The following is a 13,940-nucleotide window of genomic DNA, read 5'->3' as shown; positions in this document are numbered from 1 at the left end:
AGCTGTTTATATCTTACCCTAACTGCCTCCTCTTTTAGTTTATAAACCTTCACCTCTCTCTTCCCTGATGCTTCTATTCTCCTTGTATCCCATCTACCTTTTACTCTCAGTGTAGCTACAACTAGAAAGTGATCTGATATATCTGTGGCCCCTCTATAAACATGTACATCCTGAAGTCTACTCAACAGTCTTTTATCTACCAATACATAATCCAACAAACTACTGTCATTTCGCCCTACATCATATCTTGTATACTTATTTATCCTCTTTTTCTTAAAATATGTATTACCTATAACTAAACCCCTTTCTATACAAAGTTCAATCAAAGGGCTCCCATTATCATTTACACCTGGCACCCCAAACTTACCTACCACACCCTCTCTAAAAGTTTCTCCTACTTTAGCATTCAGGTCCCCTACCACAATTACTCTCTCACTTGGTTCAAAGGCTCCTATACATTCACTTAACATCTCCCAAAATCTCTCTCTCTCCTCTGCATTCCTCTCTTCTCCAGGTGCATACACGCTTATTATGACCCACTTCTCGCATCCAACCTTTACTTTAATCCACATAATTCTTGAATTTACACATTCATATTCTCTTTTCTCCTTCCATAACTGATCATTTAACATTACTGCTACCCCTTCCTTTGCTCTAACTCTCTCAGATACTCCAGATTTAATCCCATTTATTTCCCCCCACTGAAACTCTCCTACCCCCTTCAGCTTTGTTTCGCTTAGGGCCAGGACATCCAACTTCTTTTCATTCATAACATCAGCAATCATCTGTTTCTTGTCATCCGCACTACATCCACGCACATTTAAGCATCCCAGTTTTATAAAGTTTTTCTTCTTCTCTTTTTTAGTAAGTGTCTACAGGAGAAGGGGTTACTAGCCCATTGCTCCCGGCATTTTAGTCGCCTCATACGACACGCATGGCTTACGGAGGAAAGATTCTTTTCCACTTCCCCATGGACAATAGAAGAAATAAAGAAGAACAAGAGCTATTTAGAAAAAGGAGAAAAACCTAGATGTATGTATATATATATGCATGTGCGTGTCTGTGAAGTGTGACCAAAGTGTAAGTAGGAGTAGCAAGATATCCCTGTTATCTAGCGTGTTTATGAGACAGAAAAAGAAACCAGCAATCCTACCATCATGCAAAACAGTTACAGGTACAGTATCTGGCAGGACGGTAGTACTATACTACCTATATATATATATATATATATATATATATATATATATATATATATATATATATATATATATATATATATATATATATATATATATATATATATATATATATATATATATATATATATATATATATATATATATATATATATATATATATATATATATATATATATATATATATATATATATATATATATATATATATATATATATATATATATATATATATATATATATATATATATATATATATATATATATATATATATATATATATATATATATATATATATATATATATATATATATATATATATATATATATATATATTGTAGTTGTGGAAGTTGTAGTTGTGGAAGTTGTAGTACTGGAAGTTGTAGTACTGGAAGTTGTAGTAGTGGTAGTTGCAAAATTGGAAGTTGTAGTTGTGGAAGTAGGAGAAGTGGAAGTTGTAGTTGTGGAAGTTGTAGTAGTGGAACTTGTAGAAGCGGAAGTTGTAGTAGTGGATAGTATTAATGGTAGGTGTAGTAGAGGGAGTTGTAGTAGAGGAAATTGTTGAAGTAGAAGTTGTAGGAGTTGTTGGAGGTGTTGGAGGTTTTCTGATTTTCTTGTGCTGGTGGTGAATTTGGTGATGGTGATGGTGGTGGTGATGATGGTAGTAGAGGAGATTGTTGAAGTTGTAGTAGTAGAAGTCGTAGTAGTGAAAGTTGTAGTACTGGAGGAAGTTGTAGTGGAAGATGTAGTAGTGGAAGTTGTAGTAGTGGAAGTTGTAGTTGTGGAAATTGTAGTAGTGGAAGTTGTATTAGTGGTATTGGTTTTAATGGAAGTTGTAGTAGTGGAAGTTGTAGTAGTGAAAGTTGTAGTAGTAGTAGTTGTAGTAGTGGAAGTTGTAGTAGTGGAAGTTGTAGTAGTGAAACTTGTAGTAGTGGAACTTGTAGTAGTGGAAGTTGTAGTTGTGGAAGTTGTAGAAGTGGAATATATAGTAGTGGAAGTTGTAGTAGTGGAAGTTGTAGTAGAGGAAGTTGTAGTAGCGGAAGTTGTAGTTGTAGAAGTTGTAGTAGTGGAAGTTGTAGTAGTGGAAATTGTAGTAGTGGAAGTTGTAGTCGTGGAAGTTGTAGTAGTGGAAGTTGTAGTAGTGGAAGTTGTACTAGTGGAAGTTGTAGTAGTGGAAGTTGTAGTAGTGGAAGTTGTAGTTGTGGAAGTTGTAGTAGTGGAAGCTGTAGTAGTGGAAATTGTAGTAGTGGAAGCTGTAGTAGTGGAAGTTGAAGTAGTGGAAGTTGTAGTAGTGGAAGTTGAAGTAGTGGAAGTTGTAGAAGTGGAAGAAGTACTAATGAAAGTTGTAGTTGTGGGGGATGGAGTAGTGGAAGTTGTAGTTTTGGAAATTGTAGTAGTGAAAGTCGTAGTAGTGGAAGTTGTAGTAGTGGAAGTTGTAGTAGTGGAAGTTGTAGTAGTGGAAGTTGAAGTAGTGGAAGTTGTAGAAGTGGAAGAAGTACTAGTGAAAGTTGTAGTTGTGGGGGATGGAGTAGTGGAAGTTGTAGTTTTGGAAGTTGTAGTAGTGAAAGTTGTAGTAGTGGAAGTTGTAGTAGTGGAAGTTGTAGTAGTGGAAGTTGTAGTAGTGAAAGTTGTAGTAGTGGAAGAAGTAGTTGTGGAAGTTGAAGTTGTGGAAGTTGAAGTACTGGAAGTTGTAGTAGTGGAAGTTGTAGTAGTGGAAGTTGTAGTTGCGGAAGTTGTAGAATTTGAAGTTGATGTAGTGGAAGAAGTAGTAGTGGAAGTTGCAGTTGTGGAAGTTGTAGTAGTGGAAGTTGTAGTAGTGGAAGAAATACTAGTGGAAGTTGCAGTTGTGGAAGTTGTAGAAGTGGAAGTTGTAGTTGTGGAAGTTGCAGTAGTGGAAGTTGTAATAGTGGAAGTTGTAGTAGTGGAAGTTGTAGTAGTGGAAGTTGTAGTTGCTGAAGAAGTAGTTGTGGAAGTTGTAGTTGTTGAAGTTGTGGTAGTGGAAGTTGTAGTTGTGGAAGTTGTATGGTGGAAATTGTAGTAGTTGAAGCTGTTGAAGTTGAAGTTGTAGTATTGGAAGTTGTAGTAGCGGAAGTTGTAGTAGTGGAAGCTGTTGTATTGGAAATTGTAGAAGTGAAAGTTGTAGTTATAGAAGAAGTAGTAGTGGAAGTTGTAGTTGTGGAAGTTATTGTAGTGGGAGTTGTAGTAGTGGAAGTTGTAGTAGTGGAAGTTGTAGTTGTAGAAGCTGTAGTAATGGAAGAAGTAGTAGTGGAAGTTGTAGTTGTGGAACTTGCAGTAGTGGAAGTTGTAGTATTGGAAGTTGTTGTAGTGGATGTTGTAGTAATAGAAGTTGTAGAAGTGGAAGTTGTAGTTGTGGAAGTTGTAGTAGTGGAAGTTGTAGTAGTGGAAGAAGTAGTAGTGGAAGTTGTAATTGAGGAAGTTGTAATAGTGGAAGTTGTAGTAGAGGAAGAAGTAGTAGTGGAAATTGTAGTAGTGCAAGTTGTAGTAATGGAAGTTGTAGTTGTGGTAGAAGAAGTAGAGGAAGGTGTAGTTGTAGAAGTTGTAGTAGTGGAAATTGAAGTTGTGGAAGTTGTAGTAGTGGAAGAAGTAGTAGTGGAAGTTGTAGTAGTTGAAGTTGTAGTTGTGGAAGTTGTAGTAGAGGAAGTTGAAGTAGTGGAAGTTGTAGTTGTGGAAGTTGTAATAGTGGAAGTTGTAGTAGTGGAAGTTGTAGTTGCGGAAGAAATAGTAGTGGAAGTTGAAGTTGTGGAAGTTGTAGTTGTGGAAGTTGAAGTTGTGAAAGTCGTGGTTGTGCAAGTTGTTGTAGTGTAAGTGGTAGTTGTGGAAGAAGTAGTAGTGGAAGTGGAAGTTGTTATAGTGGAAGAAGTAGTAGAGGAAGTTATAGTTGTAGAATTCGTAGAAGTGGAAACTGTAGTCGTGGAATTTGTAGTAGTGGTAGTTGAAGTAGTGGAAGTTGTCGTAATGGAAGTTGTAGCAGTGGAGGTACTATTAATGGAAGGTGTTGTAAAGGGAGTAATAGTAGAGGAAATTTTGGAAGTAGAAGTTCTTGGAGTTATTGGAGGTGTCGGAGGCTTTCTGGTTTCCTTTTGTTGGTGGTGATTGTGGTGATGGTGGTGGTGGTGGTGATGGTGGTGATCGTGGTAGTCAGAAGTGGAGGAGATTGTTGAATTTGAAGTAGTGGAAGTTGTAGTTGTGGAAGTTGTAGTAGTGGAAGAAGTAGTTGTGGAAGTTGCAATTGTGGAAGTTGTAGTAGCGGAAGTTGTATTAGTAGAAGCTGTAGTAGTGGAAGAAGTAGTAGTGGAAGTTGTAGTTGTGGAAGTTGTAGAAGTGGAAGTTGTAGTAGTGGAAGTTGTAGTAGTGAATGTTGTAGTAGTGTAAGTTGTAGAAGTGGAAGTTGTAGTAGTGGAAGTTGTAGTAGTGGAAGAAGTAGTAGAAGTTGTAATTGTGGAAGTTGTTGTAGTGGAAGTTGTAGTAGTGGAAGAAGTAGTAGTAGAAGTTGTAGTTGTGGAATTTGTAGTAGTGAAAGTTGTAGTAGTGTAAGTTGAAGTAGTGGAAATTGTAGTAGTAGAAGTTGTAGAAAGTGAAATTGTAGTTGTGGAAGAAGTACTAGTAGAAGTTGTAGTAGTGGAAGTTGAAGTTGTGGAAGTTGTAGTAGTGGAAGAAGTAGTAGTGGAAGTTGTAGTAGAGGAATTTGTAGTTGAAGAAGTTGAAGTAGTGGAAGTTGTAGTTGTGGAAGAAATAGTAGTGAAAGTTATAGTTGTGGAAGTTGTAGTTGTGGAAGTTGTAGTTGTGGAAGAAGTAGTAGTGGAAGTTATAGTTGTGGAAGTTGTAGTTGTGGAAGTTGTAGTTTTTGAAGTTGTAGTAGTGGAAGTTGTAGTAGTGGAAGTTGTAGTAGTTGAAGTTGTAGTAGTGGAAGTTGTAGTAGTGGAAGTTGTAGTAGTGGAAGTTGTAGTAGTGGAAGTTGTAGTAGTGGAAGTTGTAGTAGTGGAAGTTGTAGTAGTGGAAGTTGTAGTAGTGGAAGTTGTAGTAGTGGAAGTTGTAGTAGTGGAAGTTGTAGTTGTGGAAGTTGTAGTAGTGGAAGTTGTAGTAGTGGAATTTGTAGTTGTGGAAGTTGTAGTACTCAATGATGTAATAGTGGAAGTTGTAGTTGTGGAGGTTGTATTAATGGAAGGTGTAGTAGACAGAGTTGAAGTAGAGGAATTTGTGGAAGTAGAAGTTGTAGAAGTTGTTGGAGGTGTTGTAGGTTTTCTGGTTTTCTTGTGTTGGTGGTGATTGTGGTGATGGTGATGGTGGTGGTGGTGGTGGTGATGATGGTGATCGTGGTAGTCAGAAGTGGAGGAGATTGTTGAATTTGAAGTAGTGGAAGTTGTAGTTGTGGAAGTTGTAGTAGTGGAAGTTGTAGTACTGGAAGTTGTAGAAGTAGAAGTTGTAGTAGTGGAAATTGTAGTTGTGGAAGTTGTAGTAGTGGAAGTTGTAGTAGTGGAAGTTGTAGTAGTGGAAGTTGTAGTAGTGGAAATTATATTAGTTGTAGTAATGGAAATTGTAGTTGTTGTAGAAGTGTAATTGTGGAAGTTGTAGTAGTGGAATTTGTAGTAGTGGAAGTTGTAGTAGTGGAAGAAGTAGTAGTGGAAGTTGAAGTAGAGGAAGTTGTAGTTATGGAAGTTGTAATAGTGGAAGTTGTAGTAGTGGAAGATGTAGTTGTAGAAGTTGAAGTAGTGGAAGTTGTAGTAGTGGAAGTTGTAGTTGTGGAAGAAATAGTAGTGGAAGTTATAGTTGTGGAAGTCGTAGTTTTGGAAGTCGTGGTTTTGGAAGTTGTTGTAGTGGAAGTGGTAGTTGGGGAAGAAGTATTAGTGATAGTTGAAGTTGTGGAAGTTGTAGTTGTGGAAGTTGTAGTAGTGGAAGAAGAAGTAGTGGAAGTTGTAGTTGTGGAAGCTATAGTAGTGGAAGTTGAGGCAGGGGAAGTTGTAGTAGTGAAAGAAGTAGTAGTGGAAGTTGTAGTAGTGGAAGTTGTAGTTGTGGAAGTTGTAGTAGTAGAAGTTGGAGTAGTGGAAGTTGTAGTTGTGGAAGTTGTAGTACTCAATGATGTAATAGTGGAAGTTGTAGTTGCGGAGGTTGTATTAATGGAAGGTGTAGTAGACGGAGTTGAAGTAGAGGAATTTGTGGAAGTAGAAGTTGTAGAAGTTGTTGGAGGTGTTGTAGGTTTTCTGGTTTTCTTGTGTTGGTGGTGATTGTGGTGATGGTGATGGTGGTGGTGGTGGTGGTGGTGGTGGTGATGATGGTGATCGTGGTAGTCAGAAGTGGAGGAGATTGTTGAATTTGAAGTAGTGGAAGTTGTAGCAGTGAAAGTTGTAGTAGTGGAAGTTGTAGTACTGGAAGTTGTAGTAGTAGAAGTTGTAGTAGTGGAAGTTGTAGTAGTGGAAGTTGTAGTAGTGGAAGAAGTAGTTGAGGAAGTTGAAGTTGTGGAAGTTGAAGAACTGGAAGTTGTAGTAGTGGAAGTTGTAGTAGTGGAAGTTGTAGTTGCAGAAGTTGTAGAATTTGAAGTTGATGTAGTGGAAGAAGTAGTAGTGGAAGTTGTTGTTGTGGAAGTTGTAGTAGTGGAAGTTGTAGTAGTGGAAGAAATACTAGTGGAAGTTGCAGTTGTGGAAGTTGTAGAAGTGGAAGTTGCAGTTGTGGAAGTTGCAGTAGTGGAAGTTGTAATAGTGGAAGTTGTAGTAGTGGAAGTTGTAGTAGTGGAAGTTGTAATTATTGAAGTAGTTGTGGAAGTTGTAGTTGTTGAAGTTGTAGCAGTGGAAATTGTAGTACTGGAAGTTGTAGTAGTGGAAGTTGTAGTAGTGAAAGTTGTAGTTGTGGAAGAAGTACTAGTGGAAGTTGTAGTTGTGTAAGTTGTAGTAGTGGAAGTCGTAGTAGTTGAAGTTGTTGAAGTTGAAGTTGTAGTATTGGAAGTTGTAGTAGCGGAAGTTGTAGTATTCGAAGTTGTAGTAGTGGAAGTTGTAGTTGTGGAAGTTGTAGTAGTGGAAGTTGTAGTAGTGGAAGTTGTAGTTGTGGAAGTTGTAGTACTCAATGATGTAATAGTGGAAGTTGTAGTTTTGGAGGTTGTATTAACGGAAGGTGTGGTAGACGGAGTTGAAGTAGAGGAATTTGTGGAAGTAGAATTTGTAGAAGTTGTTGGAGGTGTTGTAGGTTTTCTGGTTTTCTTGTGTTGGTGGTGATTGTGGTGATGGTGATTGTGGTGGTGGTGGTGGTGATGATGGTGATCGTGGTAGTCAGAAGTGGAGGAGATTGTTGAATTTGAAGTAGTAGAAGTTGTAGTTGTGGAAGTTGTAGTAGTGGAAGTTGAAGTACTGGAAGTTGTAGTAGTGGATGTTGTAGTAGTGGAAGTTGTAGAAGTGGAAGTTGTAGTAGTGGAATTTGTAGTAGTGGAAGAAGAAGTAGTAGAAGTTGTAGTTGTGGAAGTTGTAGTAGTGAAAGTTGTAGTAGAGGAAGTTGTAGTAGTGGAAATTATAGTAGTAGAAGTTGTAGTAATGGAAATTGTAGTTGTTGTAGAAGAAGTAGAGGAAGGTGTAATTGTTGAAGTTGTAGTAGTGGAAGTTGAAGTTGTGGAAGTTGTAGCAGTGGAAGTTGTAGTAGTGGAAGAAGTAGTAGTGGAAGTTGAAGTAGAGGAAGTTGTAGTTGTGGAAGTTGTAATAGTGGAAGTTGTAGTAGTGGAAGATGTAGTTGTAGAAGTTGAAGTAGTGGAAGTTGTAGTAGTGGAAGTTGTAGTTGTGGAAGAAATAGTAGTGGAAGTTATAGTTGTGGAAGTTGTAGTTGTGTAAGTCGTGGTTTTGGAAGTTGTTGTAGTGGAAGTGGTAGTTGTGGTAGAAGTAGTAGTGATAGTTGAAGTTGTGGAAGTTGTAGTTGTGGAAGTTCTTGTAGTGGAACTTGTAGTTGAGGAAGTTGTAGTAGTGGAAGTTGTAGAAGTGGAAGAAGTAGTAGTGGAAGTTGAAGTTGTGGAAGCTAAAGTAGTGGAAGTTGAAGAAAGGGAAGTTGTAGTAGTGAAAGAAGTAGTAGTGAAAGTTGTAGTAGTGGAAGTTGTAGTTGTGGAAGTTGTAATAGGGGAAGTTGTAGTAGTGGAAGTTGTAGTTGTGGAAGTTGTAGTAATCTATGATGTAATAGTGGAAGTTGTAGTTGTGGAGGTTGTATTAACGGAAGGTGTAGTAGACGGAGTTGAAGTAAAGGAAATTGTGGAAGTAGAAGTTGTAGAAGTTGTTGGAGGTGTTGTAGGTTTTCTGTTTTTTTTGTGTTGGTGGTGATTGTGGTGATAGTGATGGTGGTGGTGGTGGTGGTGATGATGGTGATCGTGGTAGTTAGAAGTGGAGGAGATTGTTGAATTTGAAGTAGTGGAAGTTGTAGTTGTGGAAGTTGTAGTAGTGGTAGTTGTAGTACTGGAAGTTGTAGTAGTAGAAGTTGTAGTAGTGGAAGTTGTACTAGTGGAAGTTGTAGTAGTGGAAGTTGTAGTAGTGGAAGTTGTAGTAGTGGAAGAAGTAGTAGTGGAAGTTGTAATTGTGGAAGTTGTAGTAGTGGATGTTGTAGTAGTAGAAGTTGTAGCAGTTGAAGAAGTAGTAGTGGAAATTGTAGTAGTGGAAGTTGTAGTAATGGAAGTTGTAGTTGTTGTAGAAGAAGTAGAGGAAGGTGTAGTTTTGGAAATTGTAGTAGTGGAAAATGAAGTTGTGGAAGTTGTAGTAGTGGAAGTTGTAGTAGTGGAAGAAGAAGTAGGGGAAATTGTAGTAGTGGAAGTTGTAGTTGTGAAAGTTGTAGTAGTGGAAGTTGTAGTAGTGGAAGTTGTAATTGTGGAAGTTGTAGTAGTGGAAGTTGTAGTTGTGGAAGTTGTAGTTGTGGAAGAAATAGTAGGGGAAGTTGAAGCTGTTGAAGTTGGACTTGTGGAAGCTGTAATTGTGGAAGTGGAGGTTGTGGAAGTTGTTGTAGTGGAAGTGGTAGTTGTGGAAGAAGTAGTAGTGGAAGTTGAAGTTGTGGAAGTTGTAGTTGTGGAAGTTGTTGTAGTGGAAGTTGAAGTTGTGGAAGTTGTAGTAGAGGAAGTTGTAGTAGTGGAAGAAGTAGTAGTGGAAGTTGAAGTTGTAGAAGTTGTAGTTGTGGAAGTTGTAGTTGTGGAAGCTGTAGTAGTGGAAGTTGTAGTAGCGGATGTTGTAGTAGTGGAAGTTGTAGAAGTGGAAGTTGTAGTAGTGGAAGTTGTAGTAGTGGAAGAAGTAGTAGTAGAAGTTGTAGTTGTGGAAGTTGTAGTAGTGAAAGTTGTAGTAGTGGAAGTTGTAGTAGTGGAAATTATAGTAGTAGAAGTTGCAGTAATAGAAATTGTAGTTGTTATAGAAGAAGTAGAGGAAGGTGTAATTGTGGAAGTTGTAGTAGTGAAAGTTGAAGTTGTGGAAGTTGTAGTAGTGGAAGTTGTAGTAGTGGAAGAAGCAGTAGTGGAAGTTTAAGTAGAGGAAGTTGTAGTTGTGGAAGTTGTAATAGTGGAAGTTGTAGTAGTGGAAGATGTAGTTGTAGAAGTTGAAGTAGTGGAAGTTGTAGTAGTGGAAGTTTTAGTTGTGGAAGAAATAGTAGTGGAAGTTATAGTTGTGGAAGTTGTGGTTGTGTAAGTCGTGCTTTTGGAAGTTGTTGTAGTGGAAGTGGTAGTTGTGGAAGAAGTAGTAGTGATAGCTGAAGTTGTGGAAGTTGTAGTTGTGGAAGTTGTTGTAGTGGAAGTTGTAGTTGTGGAAGTTGTAGTAGTGGAAGTTGTAGTAGTGGAAGTTGTATTTGTGGAAGTTGTAGTAGGGGAAGTTGTAGTAGTGGAAGTTGTAGTTGTGGAAGTTGTAGTACTCAATGATGTAATAGTGGAAGTTGAAGTTGTGGAGGTTGTATTAATGGAAGGTGTAGTACACGGAGTTGAAGTAGAGGAATTTGTGGAAGTAGAAGTTGTAGAAGTTGTTGGAGGTGTTGTAGGTTTTCTGGTTTTCTTGTGTTGGTGGTGATTGTGGTGATGGTGATGCTGGTGGTGGTGGTGGTGATGATTGCGATCGTGGTAGTCAGAAGTGGAGGAGATTGTTGAATTTGAAGTAGTGGAAGTTGTAGCAGTGAAAGTTGTAGTAGTGGAAGTTGTAGTACTGGAAGTTGTAGTAGTAGAAGTTGTAGTAGTGGAAGTTGTAGTAGTGGAAGTTGTAGTAGTGGAAGTTGTAGTAGTGGAAGAAGTAGTTGAGGAAGTTGAAGTTGTGGAAGTTGAAGTACTGGAAGTTGTAGTAGTGAAAGTTGTAGTAGTGGAAGTTGTAGTTGCAGAAGTTGTAGAATTTGAAGTTGATATAGTGGAAGAAGTAGTAGTGGAAGTTGTTGTTGTGGAAGATGTACTAGTGGAAGTTGTAGTAGTGGAAGAAATACTAGTGGAAGTTGCAGTTGTGGAAGTTGTAGAAGTGGAAGTTGTAGTTGTGGAAGTTGCAGTAGTGGAAGTTGTAATAGTGGAAGTTGTAGTAGTGGAAGTTGTAGTAGTGGAAGTTGTAATTGTTGAAGAAGTAGTTGTGGAAGTTGTAGTTGTTGAAGTTGTAGTAGTGGAAGTTGTAGTACTGGAAGTTGTAGTAGTGGAAGTTGTAGTAGTGAAAGTTGTAGTTGTGGAAGAAGTACTAGTGGAAGTTGTAGTTGTGTAAGTTGTAGTAGTGGAAGTTGTAGTAGTTGAAGTTGTTGAAGTTGAAGTTGTAGTATTGGAAGTTGTAGTAGCGGAAGTTGTAGAAGTGGAAGTTGTAGTAGTGGAAGTTGTAGTTGTGGAAGTTTTAGTTGTGGAAGTTGTAGTACTCAATGATGTAATAGTGGAAGTTGTAGTTTTGGATTTAGTATCAATGAAAGGTGTAGTAGACGGAGTTGAAGCAGAGGAATTTGTGGAAGTAGAAGTTGTAGAAGTTGTTGGAGGTGTTGTAGGTTTTCTGGTTTTCTTGTGTTGGTGGTGATTGTGGTGATGGTGATGGTGGTGGTGGTGGTGGTGATGATGGTGATCGTGGTAGTCAGAAGTGGACGACATTGTTGAATTTGAAGTAGTGGAAGTTTTAGTTGTGGAAGCTGTAGTAGTGGAAGTTGAAGTACTGGAAGTTGTAGTAGTGGATGTTGTAGTAGTGGAAGTTGTAGAAGTGGAAGTTGTAGTAGTGGAAATTATAGTAGTAGAAGTTGTAGTAATGGAAATTGTAGTTGTTGTAGAAGAAGTAGAGGAAGGTGTAATTGTGGAAGTTGTAGTAGTGGAAGTTGAAGTTGTGGAAGTTGTAGTAGTGGAAGTTGTAGTAGTGGAAGAAGTAGTAGTGGAAGTTGAAGTAGAGGAAGTTGTGGTTGTGGAAGTTGTAATAGTGGAAGTTGTAGTAGTGGAAGATGTAGTTGTAGAAGTTGAAGAAGTGGAAGTTGTAGTAGTGGAAGTTGTAGTTGTGGAAGAAATAGTAGTGGAAGTTATAGTTATGGAAGTTGTAGTTGTGTAAGTCGTGGTTTTGGAAGTTGTTGTAGTGGAAGTCGTAGTTGTGGAAGAAGTAGTAGTGATAGTTGAAGTTGTAGTTGTGGAAGTTGTTGTAGTGGAAGTTGTAGTTGAGGAAGTTGTAGTAGTGGAAGTAGTAGAAGTAGAAGAAGTAGTAGTGGAAGTTGTAGTTGTGGAAGCTATAGTAGTGGAAGCTATAGTAGTGGAAGTTGAAGAAGGGGAATTTGTAGTAGTGAAAGAAGAAGTAGTGAAAGTTGTAGTAGTGGAAGTTGTAGTTGTGGAAGTTGTAGTAGGGGAAGTTGTAGTAGTGGAAGTTGTAGTTGTGGAAGTTGTAGTACTCAATGATGTAATAGTAGAAGTTGTAGTTGTGGAGGTTGTATTAATGGAAGGTGTAGCAGACGGAGTTAAAGTAGAGGAATTTGTGGAAGTAGAAGTTGTAGAAGTTGTTGGAGGTGTTGTAGGTTTTCTGGTTTTCTTGTGTTGGTGGTGATTGGGGTGATGGTGATGGTGGTGGTGGTGGTGGTGATGATGGTGATTGTGGTAGTCAGAAGTGGAGGAGATTGTTGAATTTGAAGTAGTGGAAGTTGTAGTTGTGGAAGTTGTAGTAGTGGAAGTTGTAGTACTGGAAGTTGTAGTAGTAGAAGTTGTAGTAGTATAAGTTGTAGTAGTGGAAGTTGTAGTAGTGGAAGTTGTAGTAGTGGAAGTTGTAGTAGTGGAAGTTGTAGTAGTGGAAGTAGTAGTAGTGGAAGTAGTAGTAGTGGAAGTTGTAGTAGTGGAAGTTGTAGTAGTGGAAGTTGAAGTTGTGGAAGTTGAAGTAGTGGAAGTTGTAGTAGTGGAAGTTGTAGTTGTGGAAGAAATAGTAGTGGAAATTGAAGTTGTGGAAGTTGTAGTAGTGGAAGTTGAAGTAGTGGAAGTTGTAGTTGTGGAAGTTGTAGTAGTGGAAGTTGTAGTAGTGTAAGTTGTGGTAGTGGAAGTTGAAGTAGTGGAAGTTGTAGTAGTGGAAGTTGAAGTACTGGAAGTTGTAGTAGTGGATGTTGTAGTAGTGGAAGTTGTAGAAGTGGAAGTTGTAGTAGTGGAATTTGTAGTAGTGGAAGTTGTAGTAGTGGAAGAAGTAGTAGTGGAAGTTGAAGTAGAGGAAGTTGTAGTTATGGAAGTTGTAATAGTGGAAGTTGTAGTAGTGGAAGATGTAGTTGTAGAAGTTGTAGTACTCAATGAAGTTGTAGTAGTGGAAGTTGTAGTAGTGGAGGTTGTATTAATGGAAGGTGTAGTAGAGGAGTTGAAGTAGAGGAAGTTTGTGGAAGTAGAAGTTGTAGAAGTTGTTGGAGGTGTTGTAGGTTTTCTGGTTTTCTTGTGTTGGTGGTGTTTGTGGTGATGGTGATGGTGGTGGTGGTGGTGGCGGTGATGGTAGTCAGTCAGAGTGGAGGAGTTGTTGAAGTTGTAGTAGTGGAAGTTGTAGTAGTGGAAGTTGAAGTAGTTGAAGTTGTAGTAGTGGAAGTTAAAGTAGTGGAAGTTGTAGAAGTGGAAGTTGTAGTAGTGGAAGTTGTAGTTGTGGAAGGTGTAGTAGTGGAAGTTGTAGTAGTGGAAGTTGTAGTAGTGGAAGTTGTAGTAGTGGAAGTTGTAGTAGTGGAAGTTGTAGTAGTGGAAGTTGTAGTAGTGGAAGTTGTAGTAGTGGAAGTTGTAGTAGTGGAAGTTGTAGTAGTGGAAGTTGTAGTTGTGGAAGTTGTAGTAGTGGAAGTTGTAGTAGTGGAAGTTGTAGTAGTGGAAGTTGTAGTAGTGGAAGTTGTAGTAGTGGAAGTTGCAGAAGTGGAAGTTGTAGTAGAGGAAGTTGTAGTAGTGGAAGTTGTAGTAGTGGAAGTTGTAGTAGTGGAAGTTGTAGTTTTGGAAGTTGTAGTAGTGGAAGTTGTAGTAGTGGAAGTTGTAGTAGTGGAAGTTGTAGTAGTGGAAGTTGTAGTAGTGGAAGTTGTAGTAGTGGAAGTTGTAGTTGTGGAAGTTGTAGTAGTGGAAGTTGTAGTAGTGGAAGTTGTAGTAGTGGAAGTAGTGGAAGTAGTAGTGGTTAGTAGTGGAGTAGTGGAAGTTGTTGTAGTGGAAGTTGTAGTAGTGGAAGTTGAAGTAGTGGAAGTTGTGGTAGTGGAAGTTGTAGTTGTGGAAGTTGTAGTTGTGGAAGTTGTAGTAGTGGAAGTTGTAGTAGTGGAAGTTGTAGTAGTGGAAGTTGTAGTAGTGGAAGTTGTAGTAGTGGAAGTTGTAGTTTTGGAGTTGTAGTGTA

General features: G+C 38.4%; 1 protein-coding gene across 1 annotated transcript in view; it reads right to left on the bottom strand.

Annotated features, from left to right (window-relative positions):
• Positions 1-13,940, bottom strand: part of LOC138855468 (mucin-22-like) — a 44,653-nt gene that overhangs the window by 18,824 nt on the left and 11,889 nt on the right. Inside the window, exon 3 of the mRNA XM_070104947.1 lies at positions 6,289-8,350. Within this exon, the coding sequence (XP_069961048.1) occupies positions 6,289-8,350 (2,062 nt within the window). The remainder of the gene's footprint in view (positions 1-6,288; positions 8,351-13,940) is intronic.

This window comes from Cherax quadricarinatus, chromosome 95 (genome assembly GCF_038502225.1).
Source record: "Cherax quadricarinatus isolate ZL_2023a chromosome 95, ASM3850222v1, whole genome shotgun sequence".
Classification (NCBI taxonomy): domain Eukaryota; kingdom Metazoa; phylum Arthropoda; class Malacostraca; order Decapoda; family Parastacidae; genus Cherax; species Cherax quadricarinatus.
The sequence above is the reverse complement of the archived record's forward strand: the minus strand, read 5'-3'. Positions and strand labels throughout refer to the sequence as shown.